The sequence below is a fragment of the Vanacampus margaritifer genome, chromosome 14, assembly GCF_051991255.1.
Source record: "Vanacampus margaritifer isolate UIUO_Vmar chromosome 14, RoL_Vmar_1.0, whole genome shotgun sequence".
In the NCBI taxonomy this organism is placed as follows: Eukaryota; Metazoa; Chordata; class Actinopteri; order Syngnathiformes; family Syngnathidae; genus Vanacampus; species Vanacampus margaritifer.
In genome coordinates this window covers 11123964-11141658 of record NC_135445.1, presented here as the reverse complement: position 1 = coordinate 11141658, position 17695 = coordinate 11123964, and the positions used below count along the sequence as shown (strand labels likewise).

The 17695-nt window shown below is 36.5% G+C and overlaps 1 protein-coding gene across 1 annotated transcript in view; it reads left to right on the top strand.

Moving 5' to 3' along the window:
- The window catches only part of brinp1 (bone morphogenetic protein/retinoic acid inducible neural-specific 1), a 178251-nt gene that overhangs the window by 105536 nt on the left and 55020 nt on the right, over positions 1–17695 (top strand). The window contains exon 5 of the mRNA XM_077542653.1: positions 15666–15771. Within this exon, the coding sequence (XP_077398779.1) occupies positions 15666–15771 (106 nt within the window). The remainder of the gene's footprint in view (positions 1–15665; positions 15772–17695) is intronic.

Sequence of the window (17695 nt, the reverse complement as noted above, 5' to 3'; positions counted from 1 at the left end):
TTTCCTTCTGTTTTTATGGAGGTTGTTCACCTAAATAAATTATAGCCATACCTCAAATAGACACTTACAGTTGGGCCAGTAAACTGACCGAAATATGACCTACCTATTTTCAAGCGAGTATGGCATCTGTAGAGCTAAAAATTTTCAACGGTACAATGTACAATGAAATATTTTTTTCTAAGTTTTCATACACTTGTTAAAATAAAAGTGGAAAAATGTTAAATACAAATATGGCTGCATCTTTTAGTCATTGATACAGTAATTTCATAATAATTCATAAAATTTAGTTGAAATTAAAAAGAAGTACTGTACAGTTGAAAAACAAGTGTGATATTGATTTATGTTGAGGTCAATTTTCTGCCACTAGATGGCATAATTGCATTTGTAAGACATTGGTGACAGCTCAGTGCATTTTTCTTTTCACATTTAGAGCTATCTAATCTTCAGCATTAAGTAACTTGTGAAATTCTGCACATTTTGAAAATTGTCAAATACAACTTGACCCCAGTCTCTACAAATATATACATTATTATTAAATGTATTACTGCTAAATTTTGTCGTGGATGTGTTTGCTGCGTTGCGACGGGAATTGCCCCGGTACAGGCTTTTCAAGTAAGGGTCGGTCACTTGTTAATTGTGTGTAAAAAATAAATAAAATAAAAAATAAATAATTCTGGCTTTAAAGGACCATTAAATTAACTCAAAATTAACACACTCATTTTGACACCCCTAATTAGTATATTATAGTATTGCATAGGAAAGTAAAAGTTTACCCACACTGTGATATCAGTGAAAGAACACAAGAGTGAAAAAAACAAAAAAACTGTCTCTACCTGTGCAGCCTTGAAAGAAATAAAAAGCCCTTCCCACTGTGACCAATATCGTTTCTCGCTGATAGAAATAAATGACGTCAAGTTGTTTGCGTTTGGGTGGCTGCGCCGCCCAGGACTCCAGTCGCGAGGGACGATCATTTAGCCACAACAATAAGACGCCCAGCTGAGTATTTTAATGAAAAGCAAATACCACTTTTTGCATCTGCAAGTCTTCCTGTGCAGGAAGTGCATCAGGAATATTGCGTAGGCTCGCACCCACTCGCACGTTATCACGACTGAGAGGACACGTGACAAAACCCTGTGAATGTGTGTCCTTAATGCATCTGGGCGTGAGCTTTGCGCATGGCTGCCAGGCAGCGCTTTGACTGCGTCGCTCACAAGGTCACCTATGCACACAGCTACCACGGATTGATTTACACCAGTGTTCAATATGCATTTTTTTCCCCCCTAATGCTCCTGCTGTGTGGGTGGTGGTGGAAGAGCAGGAAACACACGAGCATGTGTGCCTGTAACAGCTGCTTTTGGTAATTAGCAAATGAAGAAAAAAATACCGTGTAGAAAATGGAAAAAGGTACAGTAGATGTGGTGAAACCGTGGATGGATAAAAAAGTCTACACACCCCTGTTGAAATGTCAGGTATTTATGATATAAAACAATGACACCAAGATAAATGGATTTTTCCACTTTATATGACCTATAACCTGTACAAATCAATTGAGCAAAAAAAAAAATCTTTTTGAGAGGGGAATTATGTCTCATGTCTATATTAGGGGCTGGGCTCATTCCTAAAATCCCAATCCACTAATCGTGTCAATGTCAGCGAACAAAATCCGATTGGATTCATAACTTAATATACGTGTTACCTGGAAAATAAGTCAAATTTGACCAAAATAGTAAATAGAGAAAAGTTATAATGTGCAATTTCTGGAGAAATTGCATGTGAATGCTGAATGCTAATAAAAACCAAATGCTAATATTTGAATGCAAGTGGAATGCTTGTGAAATGCTCACTAATGATATTGAAGGATAACTTGTGTGAAAATGAAAAATGATCAATCGTAGATGATTGATAAATGAAAAAAAAAGAAAACTACAATTAGTCTAAGGTGGGACTTAAACCATGACCTCCTGTTTACTGGTCAATGCTACCAGCCGAGCCACAGGTGACTCATGAAAACCAATGACATATTGTGTAATAGTATTGAAGGATGTGTCATTAAAAATTAAATACATTAAATATAATATGTGCTAGTAAAAAATAGCTCTTGCGGCAATCATCCTGAATGTCGGGTGTTAGCTTGCATGCTAACTGTTTCACTAGCTAGCTGTGGAGAACACTTACTTTGTATATGTCAAATCAACAGATAAGATTTGCAGGATGCGCCATGAAAAGATTCAAAACATTGTCAAAAGAGCAACGGGTATGATTTCATGTGTATACTGTAGACTTCATACACATTCTGTTTAAAGATGTGTCAACTTGCATTCCCACATGGTTCAAGTCTGTAACTTTTAAACTGTCAAAAGTGCTCTCGTGCTAAATGGTTACCAGTCCTAAAGGTGTCACAACATTTGATCAGAGTCTGCAAATCATGGTTCGATTTCAAAATACAGAAAAAGTCATATTAAAAAAAATAGCAATAAATATTTTATTTTTTTTGCTAATGAAATGTGTAAAATAAATAAACAGTAATTCATTTACATGGAATTCAATTGATAAGAAAATTCAAAAATGCAGGAATAGTAACATTTAAAAAAAATCATCATATAGTGATGACAAGTTGTCTGCTAATGATAAAATAAGATACATTTTTAAAATATATGTAAGCTATAATTTATAAATATAGAACATATTATAATATAAGAAAATTTACAGGAATAATTATTTTTTTTAATCATCATCATCTTCATATAGTGATGACAAAATTGCATTACTTGATACAATTCTGTCAGTATTAAATCCAAATCACCTTAGAGACAATTTCCTCAATAGCGGTTTGATTCTCCCGTGAAAGTGTCTCAGAGATCTTCTTCTTTTTTTTTTGGGAAAAGTCCTTCGAGAAGTTAAACATCACCATGCGCGGTGAATTAACTAGGCACACGTCTCTTTATTTCTATGTTGGCCAGAAATAGCAAGTCATTAGGAAAGAATGGCAAGTGATGGGCAGATTAGGAGGCCTCGGTAGAGGCAGTGTGAAATGAAGACATTTCTCCAACCTTCCTCAGACGTCCTACCGCACCATTGGCATTTAATAAGCCGGATGTAGGGATAATTATGTCATCCCCATCTGATGACGAAATTAACAGTCTCTGATTTATATTTGGTATCATTTGGATTGGGTTGAAGTCTGGTCTGCTCCATGAGCTTATGCTTATTCTTCTTTCGGTGTCACTCCGTTGCTACCTCGGCAGTATATTTTTGGACATTGTCATCCTGAAAGGCCCCTCCGTGACCAATCCTCAAAAAAGGGGCGATTTCTTTCACATTGCATAGCTCCTTTTATCGCCCCCTCAATCCGCTGTAGTCACTTTTGTACCAGCCGGAAATACTGATTCCACCTCCATGTTTGACTGTAGTGATGTTGTTTTTTTATTTTCTTCCTCCAAACTTGTTGATGCCAAATTGCTCAACTTTTGTTTCATCTGACCACAGCACCCACGTCTTCTCTTGAGCTATTTTGATGTTCACTGGCCAGTACATGTTGCTTCTTGAGCGCTGGAGCACCTTGCAGGCACTACAATACTGCTTGTTAGTACCTAGTTTTCTTTGTGACTGAGGTTCAAAATGTCTTCAGATCATGAACATCTCCCACGGTGTACTACGGTGAGGCCGTTCCCTTACTTTCTCATGATCATACTCACTCCAGGCAACTGGGGACTGGTTTTAACCATTTAATTGCTGGACTAAGAAATTCTCAGCAAAAATAAATAAATCCTTCCATTTACGGGTTATTAGGGACATAAATAATAATAATAATAACATTTAATTTGTCACTTTAATTAACTCATTCACTGCCATAAATTCATAAAATAAAACAACCATTATTAAAAAAAATTAGGGGCTACAGGCAATTTATTTTTTATTGTAATTAATCGCATGACTTCACTAGTTAACTCACGATTAATCACAATTTTTATATCTGTTCAAAAAATCTAGGTTTTCCTAAACTTGTGAACAAAAGTGGGAAAAAATGTTGAACTGGAAATAGTTAAAATTAATTTTTGACGTTTATAGCCGTCAATGGCAGTGAAGGAATAAAGAAGAAAAGATTATTAAAAATTTGGGGCGGCAGGCAATTAAATGTTTTAATTGTAATTAATCGCATGACTTCACTAGTTAACTCACGATTAATCACAAATGTTATATCTGTTCAAATGAACACTAAAAAAAATCTAGGTTTTCATACTCTTGTTAACAAAAGTGGAAAAAAATGTTAAACTAATAGAAATAGTTCAAATGAATTTTTGACGTTTATAGCCATCAATGGCAGTGAATGAATTAAAAAAAGAAAAGATTATTAAAAATTTGGGGCGACAGGCAATTAAATTTTGTAATTGTAATGAATCACATTACTTCACTAGTTAACTCACGATTAATCACAAATTTTACATCTGTTCAAATGAACAATAAAAAAAAATCTAGGTTTTTATACTCTTGTTAACAAAAGTGGAAAAAAAATGTTAAACTAATAGAAATAGTTCAAATGAATTTTTGATGTTTATAGCCGTCAATGCCAGTGAATGAATAAAAAAGAAAAAGAAAAGAAAAGATTATTAAAAATTTGGGGGGGCAGGCAATTAAATGTTTTAATGGTAATTAATCGCGTGACTTCACTAGTTAACTCACGATAAATCACACATTTTATATCTGTTCAAATGTACAATAAAAAAATCTAGGTTTTCATAATCTTGTTAACAAAAGTGGGGAAAAAAAGTTAAACTAATAGAAATAGTTAAAATGAATTGTTGACGTTTATAGCCTTCAATGGCAGTGAATGAATTAAAAAAAGAAAAGATTATCAAAAATTTTGGGCGACAGGCAATTCAATTTTGTAATTGTAATGAATCACATGACTTCACTAGTTAACTCACAATTAATCACAAATTTTATATCTGCTCTAAATGAAAAACAATAAAAAATCTAGGTTTTCCTAAACTTGTTAACAAAAGTGGGAAAAAATGTTGAACTAATGGAAATAGTTAAAATGAATTGTTGACGTTTATAGCCTTCAATGGCAGTGAATGAATTAAAAAAAGAAAAGATTATCAAAAATTTTGGGCGACAGGCAATTCAATTTTGTAATTGTAATGAATCACATGACTTCACTAGTTAACTCACAATTAATCACAAATGTTATATCTGTTCAAATGAACAATAAAAAAAATCTAGGTTTTCATACTCTTGTTAACAAAAGTGGAAAAAAATGTTAAACTAATAGAAATAGTTCAAATGAATTTTTGATGTTTATAGCCGTCAATGCCAGTGAATGAATAAAAAAGAAAAAGAAAAGAAAAGATTATTAAAAATTTGGGGCGGCAGGCAATTAAATGTTTTAATGGTAATTAATCGCGTGACTTCACTAGTTAACTCACGATTAATCACAAATTTTATATCTGTTCAAATGTACAATAAAAAAATCTAGGTTTTCATAATCTTGTTAACAAAAGTGGGGAAAAAAACTTAAACTAATAGAAATAGTTAAAATGAATTGTTGACGTTTATAGCCTTCAATGGCAGTGAATGAATTAAAAAAAGAAAAGATTATCAAAAATTTTGGGCGACAGGCAATTCAATTTTGTAATTGTAATGAATCACATGACTTCACTAGTTAACTCACAATTAATCACAAATTTTATATCTGCTCTAAATGAAAAACAATAAAAAATCTAGGTTTTCATAATCTTGTTAACAAAAGTGGGAAAAAATGTTAAACTAATAGAAATAGTTCAAATGAATTTTGAATTTTTTACGTTTATAGCCGTCAATGGCAGTGAATGAGTTAAAAAAGAAAAAAAACTTTTTTTATGAAGAAGTGCCAAACTTAATCGCTGGCCAAACTGACAAAATGTGTTTTGGGTGCAAAATATGTTATAAACACTAAAGAACATAATGTCATGGCTCTCCTGAGCTTCCAGTTATTTGTCTAACTCTGATTTTTCTCTGATAGAGTAATTGGAACGGATACTTTCTTGTCACAAAAAAATATATTTTTTTAATTTTGTTCTTTGATGACTTTATTCTGGGTTAACAGAAAAAGTGAGCAAATCTACTGATTTCTTATAAAATATCAACACTATGAATATTGCATAATGTTTCAAACAACATCTTGTGGTTATCCACGTGATGAGTTGAGATCATGAGCATTGCTGGTTATTACCACTGATAATGCTAATGGCTAAGGCCAACCTGTGCATCATCCAGCTCTGCTTAGCTGCTTTTGGCTATAATGTACTATAATAGGTGGTGGAAAATGATGTCAAAATTTTGATGATCATTTGATAAAGTGAGCACAAAGCAGCTTTAATTACATTTATAAAATCACACATCCGCCGGACAAAGAGTTGTCACTTATGTGATGCAATAAAAAAAATAAATAAATACATTTCTGCATGATGTTTGTTCAGCAAAATATCCTTGTTGTATACTGCAGTGTAATAAGTCATACATTGATAAGAAATTAAAAAGAACTTACTAATTAGGCGCTAGGGTTCCGATCTTTCACACTAATGCAGCGAGACAACTTCAATTATAGCGGATAATTTGCGCCGTTCCGTGATACCGCGCGTCGTGGTGTTCGGTTGTCAAAACAATGTCGCGTCGCCGCCAGAATGAACAGTCCAGATTGTGCGAATCTTCGCTTTGTTGCGATCTGACGTGAGGCTGGCGTTTACCCCGCCAAATGTGCCCAATTCACTATTTACTGTCAGGCTGCTGAGGCCCTAATTAGATTTTTAATTGGTGTCTAATTAAAAGTGTGCGCACAGGAAAGGTCGCGGGTATGAGTGAATAGGCCAGTATGCGTAGAGAGGGGAAAAAAAAAAGTGAAAAGTGTTGACATCAGTTTTTAGATACAGTACATGTTGTGTGCTCATTAAAGTGGGTCAAAATAGGCCAACTATAATCAAATTGTGACACTCATTTACTTTGTTATTTCAGGAGATTTACATTTATGCACTGAAAACATGATGAACATTATTCTCCTCTTTTCTGAACAAATAAACAAAAAGTATGACAGGTTGCCGTGACAATTAGTAGAATTTATGAAAGTCCTGATGCAGAGAGAAGTCAATAGAATCCTAGATTGTACATACACATACTCACCCACATACAAAAAAAAGAAAGAAAAATAAAAAAAATAATAAAAAAAAAAAAGAGAGCAATGATGATGACATGTCAAATCGGTAAAATTACCAAATGGACAATACTGAGCTCTCCAGAAAAAAGAAAAAAAAAAGAATCCCAGATTGTATCACATAATAACCATACATATTGTACAGAGGCATAATGGTGCACTGTTGTCTGATGAGGCAGTGGTGTGAAGGCAATTATTGTACAGAGGAGAAAAGGTTAATAATCAGGGGTGCACATACGTGATGTGCCAGGACTAGAAATTGAAGTCCAATATAACTGTCATTACACTTTTGTGCAATAAGAAAAGGTCAAGCCAGCCTCAATTGAAGTCAATTCAGCGGCCACGATTGCTTTATCTTCAAAATAAAAGCTAAGGAAGGCATTCCACGAACAGTATTACTTGCTTGGCTTTTATTTTGAAGTTGACCTTTACAAAGTGTTGCATAGTAAGTAGTCTGTGAATATGCCGGTTGGTGCTCATTTCAGAACTGTGCCGACATTTTTATGTGCACACCTGTACAACCTGATAATGTAATAATTTCCTGAATAATGTAATGACTGAAAATGTAATGAAATTTGCACTCAACTTGATCAAAAATATAATAAAACCCAATAATGTAATAATTTCACAAATAATGATAAATAATAAATAAATAATAAAAAAAATCCTGACTTATATTGTAATAACATTTTAACTGATAATGTGATACCTCATTACATTATTGGGATTTATTTATTATATTTATTTTTATTATTATTATTATATTTATTTTGTATTATTTATTTTCAGGTGGCTCTTTTTTGTAATCTCAAAACTAATAATGTAAAACTTGTCAGATAATGTTTGTGTGTGTGTGTGTTTGTGCATATATATATATATATATATATATATATATATATATATATATATATATATATATATATATATATATATATATATATATATATATATATTATTATTATTTTATTTATTTTTTTCAGTCCAAAGTTCTACATTTAGTTTTTCGAGAATCTAAGAGCGTTATATACATTCATAGCAAAAATTGGCGTGTTAAAATTTTGTGTTTAATGTTTCAGAGTTGATTTCAACCCTCAAAGTGATTTCAATGGAGGCCAGTGTTTGGAGTTATTTGGCAGAGTTGATTTATTTATTGTTAAACCAACTGTGCAGGGAGTTATTTAAAGCAAGCTCCGCACACATGATTAGAAACGCTTTGCCGTAAAGACTTCTGGATATGATATAATATATATTAAATAATGAGTTATAATATAAGTTATTACATTATCATAAAAAAAAATATTATAATATTAGTCAGGATTTTTCATTACATTATTGGTGAAATTATTACATAAGGTTCTTTTTTTTTCTTTTCTGGAGAGCTCAGTATTGTTCATTCGGTAATTTTAACGATTTGTCATCATCATTGCTCTCTCTTTTAAAAAAAAATCTATTTTTAAATTTTTTTAAAAATTTTTTTTATTTTGTATGTGGGTGTGCATGTGCATGTGCGTGCATGTGAGTGTGTATTCATTAGTTCACCTAAAACCTATTAATCCCATACCGTTTACCTAAACCGAACACTTCAGAACCCAGCCAAAGCCGTGAGGCCGTCAGGAGACCCGAGGAAGGACCAAAGAAAAGAAAGGATTACATAAGGTTCTATAAAATTTTGGATTAAGTTTGAGCAAGCAAATTTGATGACCTTTTCAGGTGTTATTACGTTTACAGGAAATTATTACAGTATACGGTGCTACAACCCCTGTTTATAAAGTTGAGTTAAGTACTAATGCAGTGTCTATTAGGATGCGATAAATATCATACTAAAAAGTTGCAGGCATGTTGTCGTATTGTGATAATTGTACGGGTGAGAAATATTGAAATAATGCAGTGACATCATATCGTGAAGTGATGGTGTGACTAATGCAGATCACCGTGAACAGAAAACTCACAGTAATGCTGTGTTAGTTCACGATGGGATCGTGCGATAAAGACAAATATGCAGGAGGAGGACAGTTGCAGTAAAGCAATGGTGAAGCAATGGTGCGACAAATATCAAACCAAAGAGAAATGGAGCAACGCGATGTTGATGGTGTGATATAAATGAATATCATAGCTAGCGATGAACACGACAAAGGGGCCATTTTTCATCTTTCCCAACAGGTCTGCACTAAATAAAACGACTTCCTAGTTTTACAGGGCCGCATACATCTTATCAAGGCTTGAGATATTTTCACAGTGCTGGAATTAATTTAGCATTCGTCATTATTTGCCGAGTTGGGAATACGACACGCACTATTTATCTTGCCACTTCACTGCGGAGGAAACTTTGGATCTCCTGTGCATCGTTTTATTTACGGCGTGAAGATCATTTACGTGATGACAGATGACAATTATGGAGGCTGTTCCAGAACTCTGCTTTCTGTCTAACGCTGGGCTTTGATATAGCCGGGCGGGGTGGGGGGTGGGGGGGGGGGGTGTTGGTGGCCTAGTGGGATTCCACTGTTGTGTTCCGCTTAATAATCCAAATCCTCCGCTGTCCCCCCCAAGGCCCACTTCAGTCGTTTGATTGCTCCTTGTATTTTTATTACGTTAGACTCCACATTTTCATAATCTGCTGGTGTGTGCTCAGAGAGGAAGTGAGGCGCGTACTGGAGCTCTCCTAAAAGTCCCGCAGATTATCAGGGCCACATTTTAATCCATAAAGCGGTGTGTGACTGTGCTCATGTTTATGCACATCTATTAGCACCGTGTGTTTGTGTGTGTGTTGACAATGAATGTAAACATGTCTCAGTCTACTGGTGGAAGCAGGCAACAAGGGACGAATAAACATACACATTGCCATTAGGTGTGTGGCAAAAAAATAGATTCCCATAAGAATCGCAATTCTCATTTAGTACGATTCACAATCGATTTTATTGAAATTATTTTATACTGTCTTGCCCTTGTTTGTGTGGGCCTTTATTGGGAGTGCTGTTCGTGTTGTACTCGATTTGGCCACTTAGGGGCAGTGTGGTTCCACGCGTTCTGATACACTGTTAAGTTGTAGCCACATTAGAGAGTAGAAGGAAAAAGTCACAATCAAGTTATTCCAATAAAAGTTGTTTTTTTTTTGCAGTGTGGAGCCGTTCTTTTGAGTGATAAAAGTGCCGCGAGTAGCTCGCTAATTAGCATTAACGAGTCAGAGCATCGCGATTGCTTGCACATCTATGAATTGAAGCAAAAATCATTTTGAATCAAAAAATCATCCATAATCGAAAATCGATTCTGAACCGCGATACTTCCTGGTTTTCAGCTGAAAAAGTGGCATAAAAACAAAAGGCGTTGTTTAAAGGCCTGTAAATGGGCTCTGGGCGGCGAGGCATCGCTTGACCTCGGTGCTGGTGGTGCGGGTTCGCGTCCCACTCGGAGACCAGGTTTATTTGTGTAATATATGTGTGCGTGTATAAAAAAAACATTTTTTTATTTTAAATGGAGTGTAAATAGCGCAAGCTGTGTCATGACTGTTTTGATTTTGGATTCCCCACCGGCTTCCTTGACCGGCTCGCTTTCTGATTGGCTGCACGTCACTGTCAACAGGCTGCGCGGTGGTTTGTCCTCGGGGGCGCACTGCACACGGGAGCGAAGTCGGGCCAAAACAATCCAACATGTTGAATGTCCCCGACGCAGGATTATCTGTTAAGATTATCGTTTGCGTGTTGGCGCGACTCGTCGGGAGAGGAAATTCGGGGCAATTAATCGGGCCGATTTTCCTGCCGTGTCAACCAGGCTTAAGTCAATAATTCTATCGCATAGTCAAACAACAGTGCAAATATAGCTAACTCTGAAGTGATGCGAGAGACAAAAACAAATATCATAAGGAAGACGGCAGAGGTGGACTCGTCGGTAAATTTTGCCGGTCCGTCCTTTGTCATTCGCCAGCGGCCGGGCCACCCGTCCGTCATTGTCAATATGTCATTATTTCAAGCCGAAACCAAACTGTTAATTGTCACTCCGTCACTCCGTCATCGTCATTTTTTTATATTAATTTAGCCCTGTAGTGTCAGCGACAGCCATTTATATGGGAATTTAGAGGGATTCACTGGAGCACCTCCTCCACACAAGCACCCAAAAAGTGTGGCCACAGAGTAAGAGAAACAATCCACCACAGTCCACCCAATATTGTCTATTCTTTTCCTACCTCTCTAATGTCGCATAGGAGGAGCACACAATCGTAACTGCCATGAATATTGTCGCAAAAGGCAAAACAGACTCAATACATCCCATCAAAGGTCCAACAACATCCCTGATCAAAACTAGTGCCTGTATACAGTCGTTAGCCAAACAGGAGTCCGGTACTGTCAAACGATGCGTAGTCTGTCAGTTTTTGAAGTTTCCCGTTATTCGTCAGCAAAACAGGCATCCGTCGATGACGGACTGATAGGTCCATCGGTACTGACCCAATTATTGGCGATTCCAGTGACAAGACATAAAGCCCACTTCCAGTGGTGCACAGTCCGTCAGTTCCCCGTTGTTTGTCAGCAAAATCTGTAAGTGACGAATCAGTACTGACCCACCTCTGGAAGACGGATACTGCCGTTTTATAAAGAGTTGGAATGGACAAATATTGTACTGTACCCAAGACAAAAGTTGATTGTTATGCCGAAACTTTGCTACCGAAGAGAAAAAGATTGCAGTAATTTAGTTTCTTATCATGAACCACAAAAAACAATCAATCCACATATTGAATTTTACAACGGTAAGACTATTTTTTTCCTTCTCATTTGCTAGTGGTAAGATAAGTGTACGAGACGCTTGTAATACAGCAACAGGCCCTACGGAAAAAATGCAATTCCACCAACCATTTGTTGCTTGTTAGCTTTAATGGCCTATTTTGTGTCACATTACCCTTTGCAGGATGTAAACAATAAGGTTTTATTGAAACAAAATACAGGCCACAGACCCTTTTTTCTTCTTGCTTGTCTTATGGGTTGACGCTAACACTCTTGTAGACTGACTGGAAGTAATGTGAAACATTTGTTGTTGTTTTTTTTAAACATTATTATAGTAATACATTTGGTTGAATTAGTAGGTTTCAATTGATCAATTTCTATTCTTCTACTAGACTTTCTAGATCGCTCTTCTTAATGAGATGATGGGACTGTATGGAGATAAAATTGACAGCAAGGTGGATAGTTGTTGGTGGTTTGATGGCACAAAGCAACAATAGACAGGTGTTCAATTTCCGCGCTGTTTTCAACTCTGCCAATCGAGCTCCCTGAGATGAGCCATCCGTCTCGTTTACTGCAATGTAAAAGCAATTAAATATTACGACGTTGTCCTTTTACAACAGTGTGTCTTACGATCGTCGGACGCCGAAATGCAGTTTTTCTTTATGATCCTCCCAATGTGATTTTTTTTATTTTTTTTTGCATTTCTCCCCTTCCGCCTTAACGACCTGATGCGGGGGCTAAGAAATACATCTGTCTAATTTCTTGCATGTCAGCACACCATCTGGTCCACGATCAACATGAAAGACAGGAGAAGAGTCCAACGTGATCAACTTCTTACAAAGTTTTCCTCGTTATGTGTCGAATTTAATACAATTCCTCCCATTGGATATAATGGTGATTCAATTGATCTGTTCCAAGGTCATAACAGTACAGGTATTAATTATTATTATTATTATTATTATTATTAAAAATAAGTCATATGCTGAATAAAAAACAAGATTAAATGTTTGATAGCCTTTACACACGTTAGGTCATTAAAATTTAAATAGAAAATAACCTGAGTTTAAAGTGAAACCTTGCTGACTTTTCTTTCTTTTCTTTGGTCCTTCCTCGGGTCTCCTGACGGCCTCACGACGCTGGCTGGAAGTGTTCGGTTTAGGTGAACGGTATGGGATTTTTTAATAGGTTTTAGGTGAACTAATGAATACACACACGCACATACACATTCTCACCCACTTACAAAAAAATAAAAATAAAACTTAAAAAAAAAAAAAAGTGAAACCTTGCATATTATTTTATTTTATTTATTTTTTGATATTCTTAAATTCACTTATTCACTTTATTTCCCTGGGTCTTATCAGCTATTCACTGAAAAATTCACTTATTGACACCCTAAGAAGCAACAAAATGTTGCCAACGCAATGACTTTTCGGAAAAAAGTAATTGGGGAAGTCTTTGATATGATTTGAAGTGTTTTGAGATCATAATTTGTTTTACAGTTTTGGCTATTAATATTGGCAAATATGAACATAGTGGGAGGTGTCAATTACTTTCACCATATTGTACTATTGAGTAACCAGGACAGTGCCATATCTAACGATGGGGTAGTATTAATTCATTCCACTTCATGTAAGGTTACAATCACATTAATCTTGTTTGCCATCACTGGTATGCTTCAGTATTGGAATAATAGAAAAAGTCCAAGAAAATGCAAATTACACATGCAGTAATTTCTTCAGAGCTTTATCTACATTCAACTGTTATTCTTATTGACGAATTGTCTTGATATATCAATATTTGTCTGTATGAAATCTATTGTCAAGGTTGTGAGGCATTACTCCACAGTCATTGCAATGCATTTGAACCAGTCTGATGACATGTTTCTCTCCTAACCTTTCAAAGGAGCAATTTGGAACGACTCAATAGGCCGTGGCCCTTCACTTCATATTCCCTTGCATCCGTTTTTAAGGACAACCTTCTCCAAGCCCGTTAACGTGCGAGTCGTACATTAAAAGCAGCCTCTTCACGTCAAAAGAGCTCCGTTATTTCCTCTTGACGGCAGTTCGGGGTCGGGCATTGGGAGCCATTGTTATATGTCTTGATCCGGCTGTTTGGCATGGACTTGGGCTTTTTTATTCGAGAAAAATGTCTGTCGATGCCCTCCATAAAAGTGTTTTAGGTCCATTATTAGTGGCGAGTTAGGGCGCGTCGCCAGCAGTTTAATGTCAAACAATGTGTTCATCTTGCTCAAATTTATCTGGAACGACGCTTAAATGTACGCTTTAAGATTTAAAGATGGCCATTGTTCTCAGTCTTCCCGTAAACTTTCTTGAACGTGTGCTTAGGAAAGCCATTAAACATGGATGGATTTGTTACCCCAAAAATTAATTGCATTACTCGCGATGGCAAATGACACTCTCAAAACAAAATCTCACTTTAATTATATACTGTATTTGTAGTAATTTGTTCCAAACTGGCACCATCATAAAACTTTTATTAACAGTCGAGGAAATGTTTTAAAGAGTGCGGGTTTTGTAGGAGTATGCACTGCTGCCTTTCATGGAGATAGAGCAGGTCCCAAATCCAGATAAAAAAAATAGCTGGGTTTTCTCAGATGTCCCAAACATATCATGAGAATAACTCTCTGTATTTATGATTTGACTTACGGTTCAAACAAATGACTTGACAAACTTTTCTGTTTTCAGTTGAAATCTGCATTTTTGACGTGTCAACGTTCCAGTTGTTTTTTTTCGCATAACGAACCGAAAAAATTGCAGGGTCAGCAATTTTAAAGACTCATTACTAACATCAACAAGTTAGGTAAACTGTTTAAATAGCTATTAAAGTTCCTGTAACACGCTCATTAATTTATTTAAATTTTGGTGTTATAATGTAATTTTATGTACGGGGTTTTAACATGGTCGCCGTAGCATATGAGCCATAACCTTTAATCTCATAACCAAGAAGGCAATTTTCATTTGTTTTGTTGTAAACGGAGTCTGTGGTTCAAATTTAAATGAGCCTCCCGAAGGAGTGATTGAATTAAAATAAAGAGGACACAGAAGGAATGCAGATTTTGTTTACATTATTTATATCTTTGTTTAGCCGTATTGTATTCAGCAGCCAGGACGGAGACACATGCACTCCTTTCCTGCATCACAATGAATTATATTTCTGGTTTTATAGTTATCACAATTTTTGTTGGTTTCAAACAGCATAAAAATATGAACTAAAATGGACGCAGGTGGTCAGTTTAGAAACTTAATGATGATTGAAAATCAACAGGAAGTGATCCGGAAGTGCCCCAAAATAAACAGGAAGTAACCCGAATTGAACAGGAAGTGATCCGGAAGTGCCCCAAAATAAACAGGAAGTAACCTGGAAGTGCTCAAAATCATAAGGAGGTGACCCGGAGGTATCCCAAAATCAACAGGAACTCCCCCAAATTGAACAGGAAGTGATCCGGAAGTGCCCCAAAATCATAAGGAAGTGACCCTGAGGTATCCCAAAATCAACAGGAAGTGCCCCAAATTGAACAGGAAATATATTCTACCGGCCTTATTTTTTCGGATTCATATCAACCCATGACCCTCGTTGGTAAGAACTGCACACAACAGAAGGCTAAAGAAAAGCAACACTTATGCTTGGTCAGCCACAAGACTAGTGGTGATCCCTTCCAACTGTTACAACACTAACACATTGTGTAACGCATCATAAAAAACAATACGCATCAATACAAAGTGTTTTTCAATCTTATCGTCTCTTGACAGGTGACAGAGACACGCACGGGCCCGCTGGGATGCAGCAGCTACGACAATCTGGACTCGGTTAGCTCTGTCCTGCTGCAGAGCCCTGAGAGCAAGCTTCATCTGCAAGGTAAACAAAAAGCTGGGCTGTCTCTATTAACCGTGGGAGACGCCGTGTGACACTGTGTCACGCCTGGCCAACCTCCATTTTGTCTTTACAAAATGAAATGGTGACGCATTTTGTGTAAGCCTTTTCTACCGATGGTCAACTTTAAGGTATTGCAGAATTCTCCCTCTATATTGTGATTCACCTCCAGCATCCCTGCTACATTGCTGATATTTTGCGAGGGGGTTGTAAATTTTCATTTTCACTGAACATCAAATATAGATAAATTCTCACCAGCAACTATTTATAACAAATGTCAATCACTAGTCAATCTGGTGACTGGTTAACTTCAACGGTGCTGAACAAATCAATGTCCTTACCATTATCCAACGTTTTTCGTTTTGGTTTCAGCAGCTATTGAAAGCTGGCTGTTCCGTTTACCTCGCGCCGATCCTGGATTGTAAAATTGCAAGTATGCCGCCAGAAAAGCTCAGCTTGTGTTGGATCTGACCGGCGACCACAGCATTGGACTAGTAGGGCTACATTTCCCTTGATTCTTAGACACGGAAGCAGAAAATAGTTCTAGTTCCCATGTGACGAAAACACTAGTGATTCGATGCGTAAGAGAATGAAAATGCGAATGTGAAAGTAAATGGGAAGGAGTTTAACAGTTAAATTCCTTTTTAATTGGAGAGAGAGAGAGAGAGAGAGAGTGAGAGGGATAGATACACAATAATGACTTAACTTGTGGGAAAATAGCCACAATCTGCAATAGACAAAACCTCACATGTCATTTTACCAAGGCAGAGAGATTGCTAAAACAGGGGGAAATTACTGTAATTTACATTTACAGTTGATTCAAGTTAAGTTCATTCATAAATAGATGTGGTGGAAATTCAGCCATAGTTAAAATGATCATTGAGGACCTGGATAATTACAGTAATTGACTCTCCTGTTGTTCAGATTAATAGCACAGGCGCGCTCTTTTGATGGTGAAATGGGTAGCACGCTGTAAAGCTGACATTTGCTAGTAGGCTAGCCATTATGTTTCCCTAAATTACTCAAAAACATTTTATACAAAACTGTGAGAAAATGTCTACCACGAACCAAAAGATGGAGGTTTCTTGCAAAGTATGTGTCATTATTTTTGGGAAGTAGTCTGATGTCTGTTGTTCACAAACATGATCAAAACATCCATTGAACACAATTAAGAAAGTTGTTTTTATACGATTTGTCCATAGAGTGAATTTTCACTTTTTTTTGCAGTTGGGTCTGTACGACATATCCTCGCACTGAACAGAAGGGTTCACTGTATTTAATACATAAAAAATAACCAATTTCACGGCCATGCGGCACGATCGAGCGACAATTGTGTTCCTTTCTCTCAACAACGAATCTAAATAACCAACTTTAACGCTCTAGCGCTTTTCGTCTTTGAAGACAATGTCGCAAGTAATTACAGGGGCCGGCAAATGCAATTGAAGTCAATGATGGAGCGCCAAGTAATCTGCGGTCAAGTATTTGAACAACGTGATTGCTTCTTTTGATTTAGCCGAGTTTACTGAGACGGGTATGAGCAGCCGGAGATTCGCAAAAGGCGCGTTTTCTTTACTCTGACGCCCGAGACCCTCCTCCCTTCTCCTTGTAACAGAGCGATCGTTATTTGTCCTCCAAAAATCAGAGGACTAAGTGCTTTTGACAAAGGAGTGATTTGAGTCATCTCTCGCTCAATGGCAAAGCTTTGCTTTCAAGTACGACCAGCCTGCTTCTTTGTAGCCATTCTTCACCCAGATGTTGATAGACAGACATGACGGTACTGTATCTCAAATATTGACCACGGTTCAAGTGACACAGGTCGTGTGGCACAGTGGCAGATAGTTGTCATGACATTGTGAAGAGAACAAAAAAACACATGAAGTGGGGAAAATACAGCACGACATGTACCTCC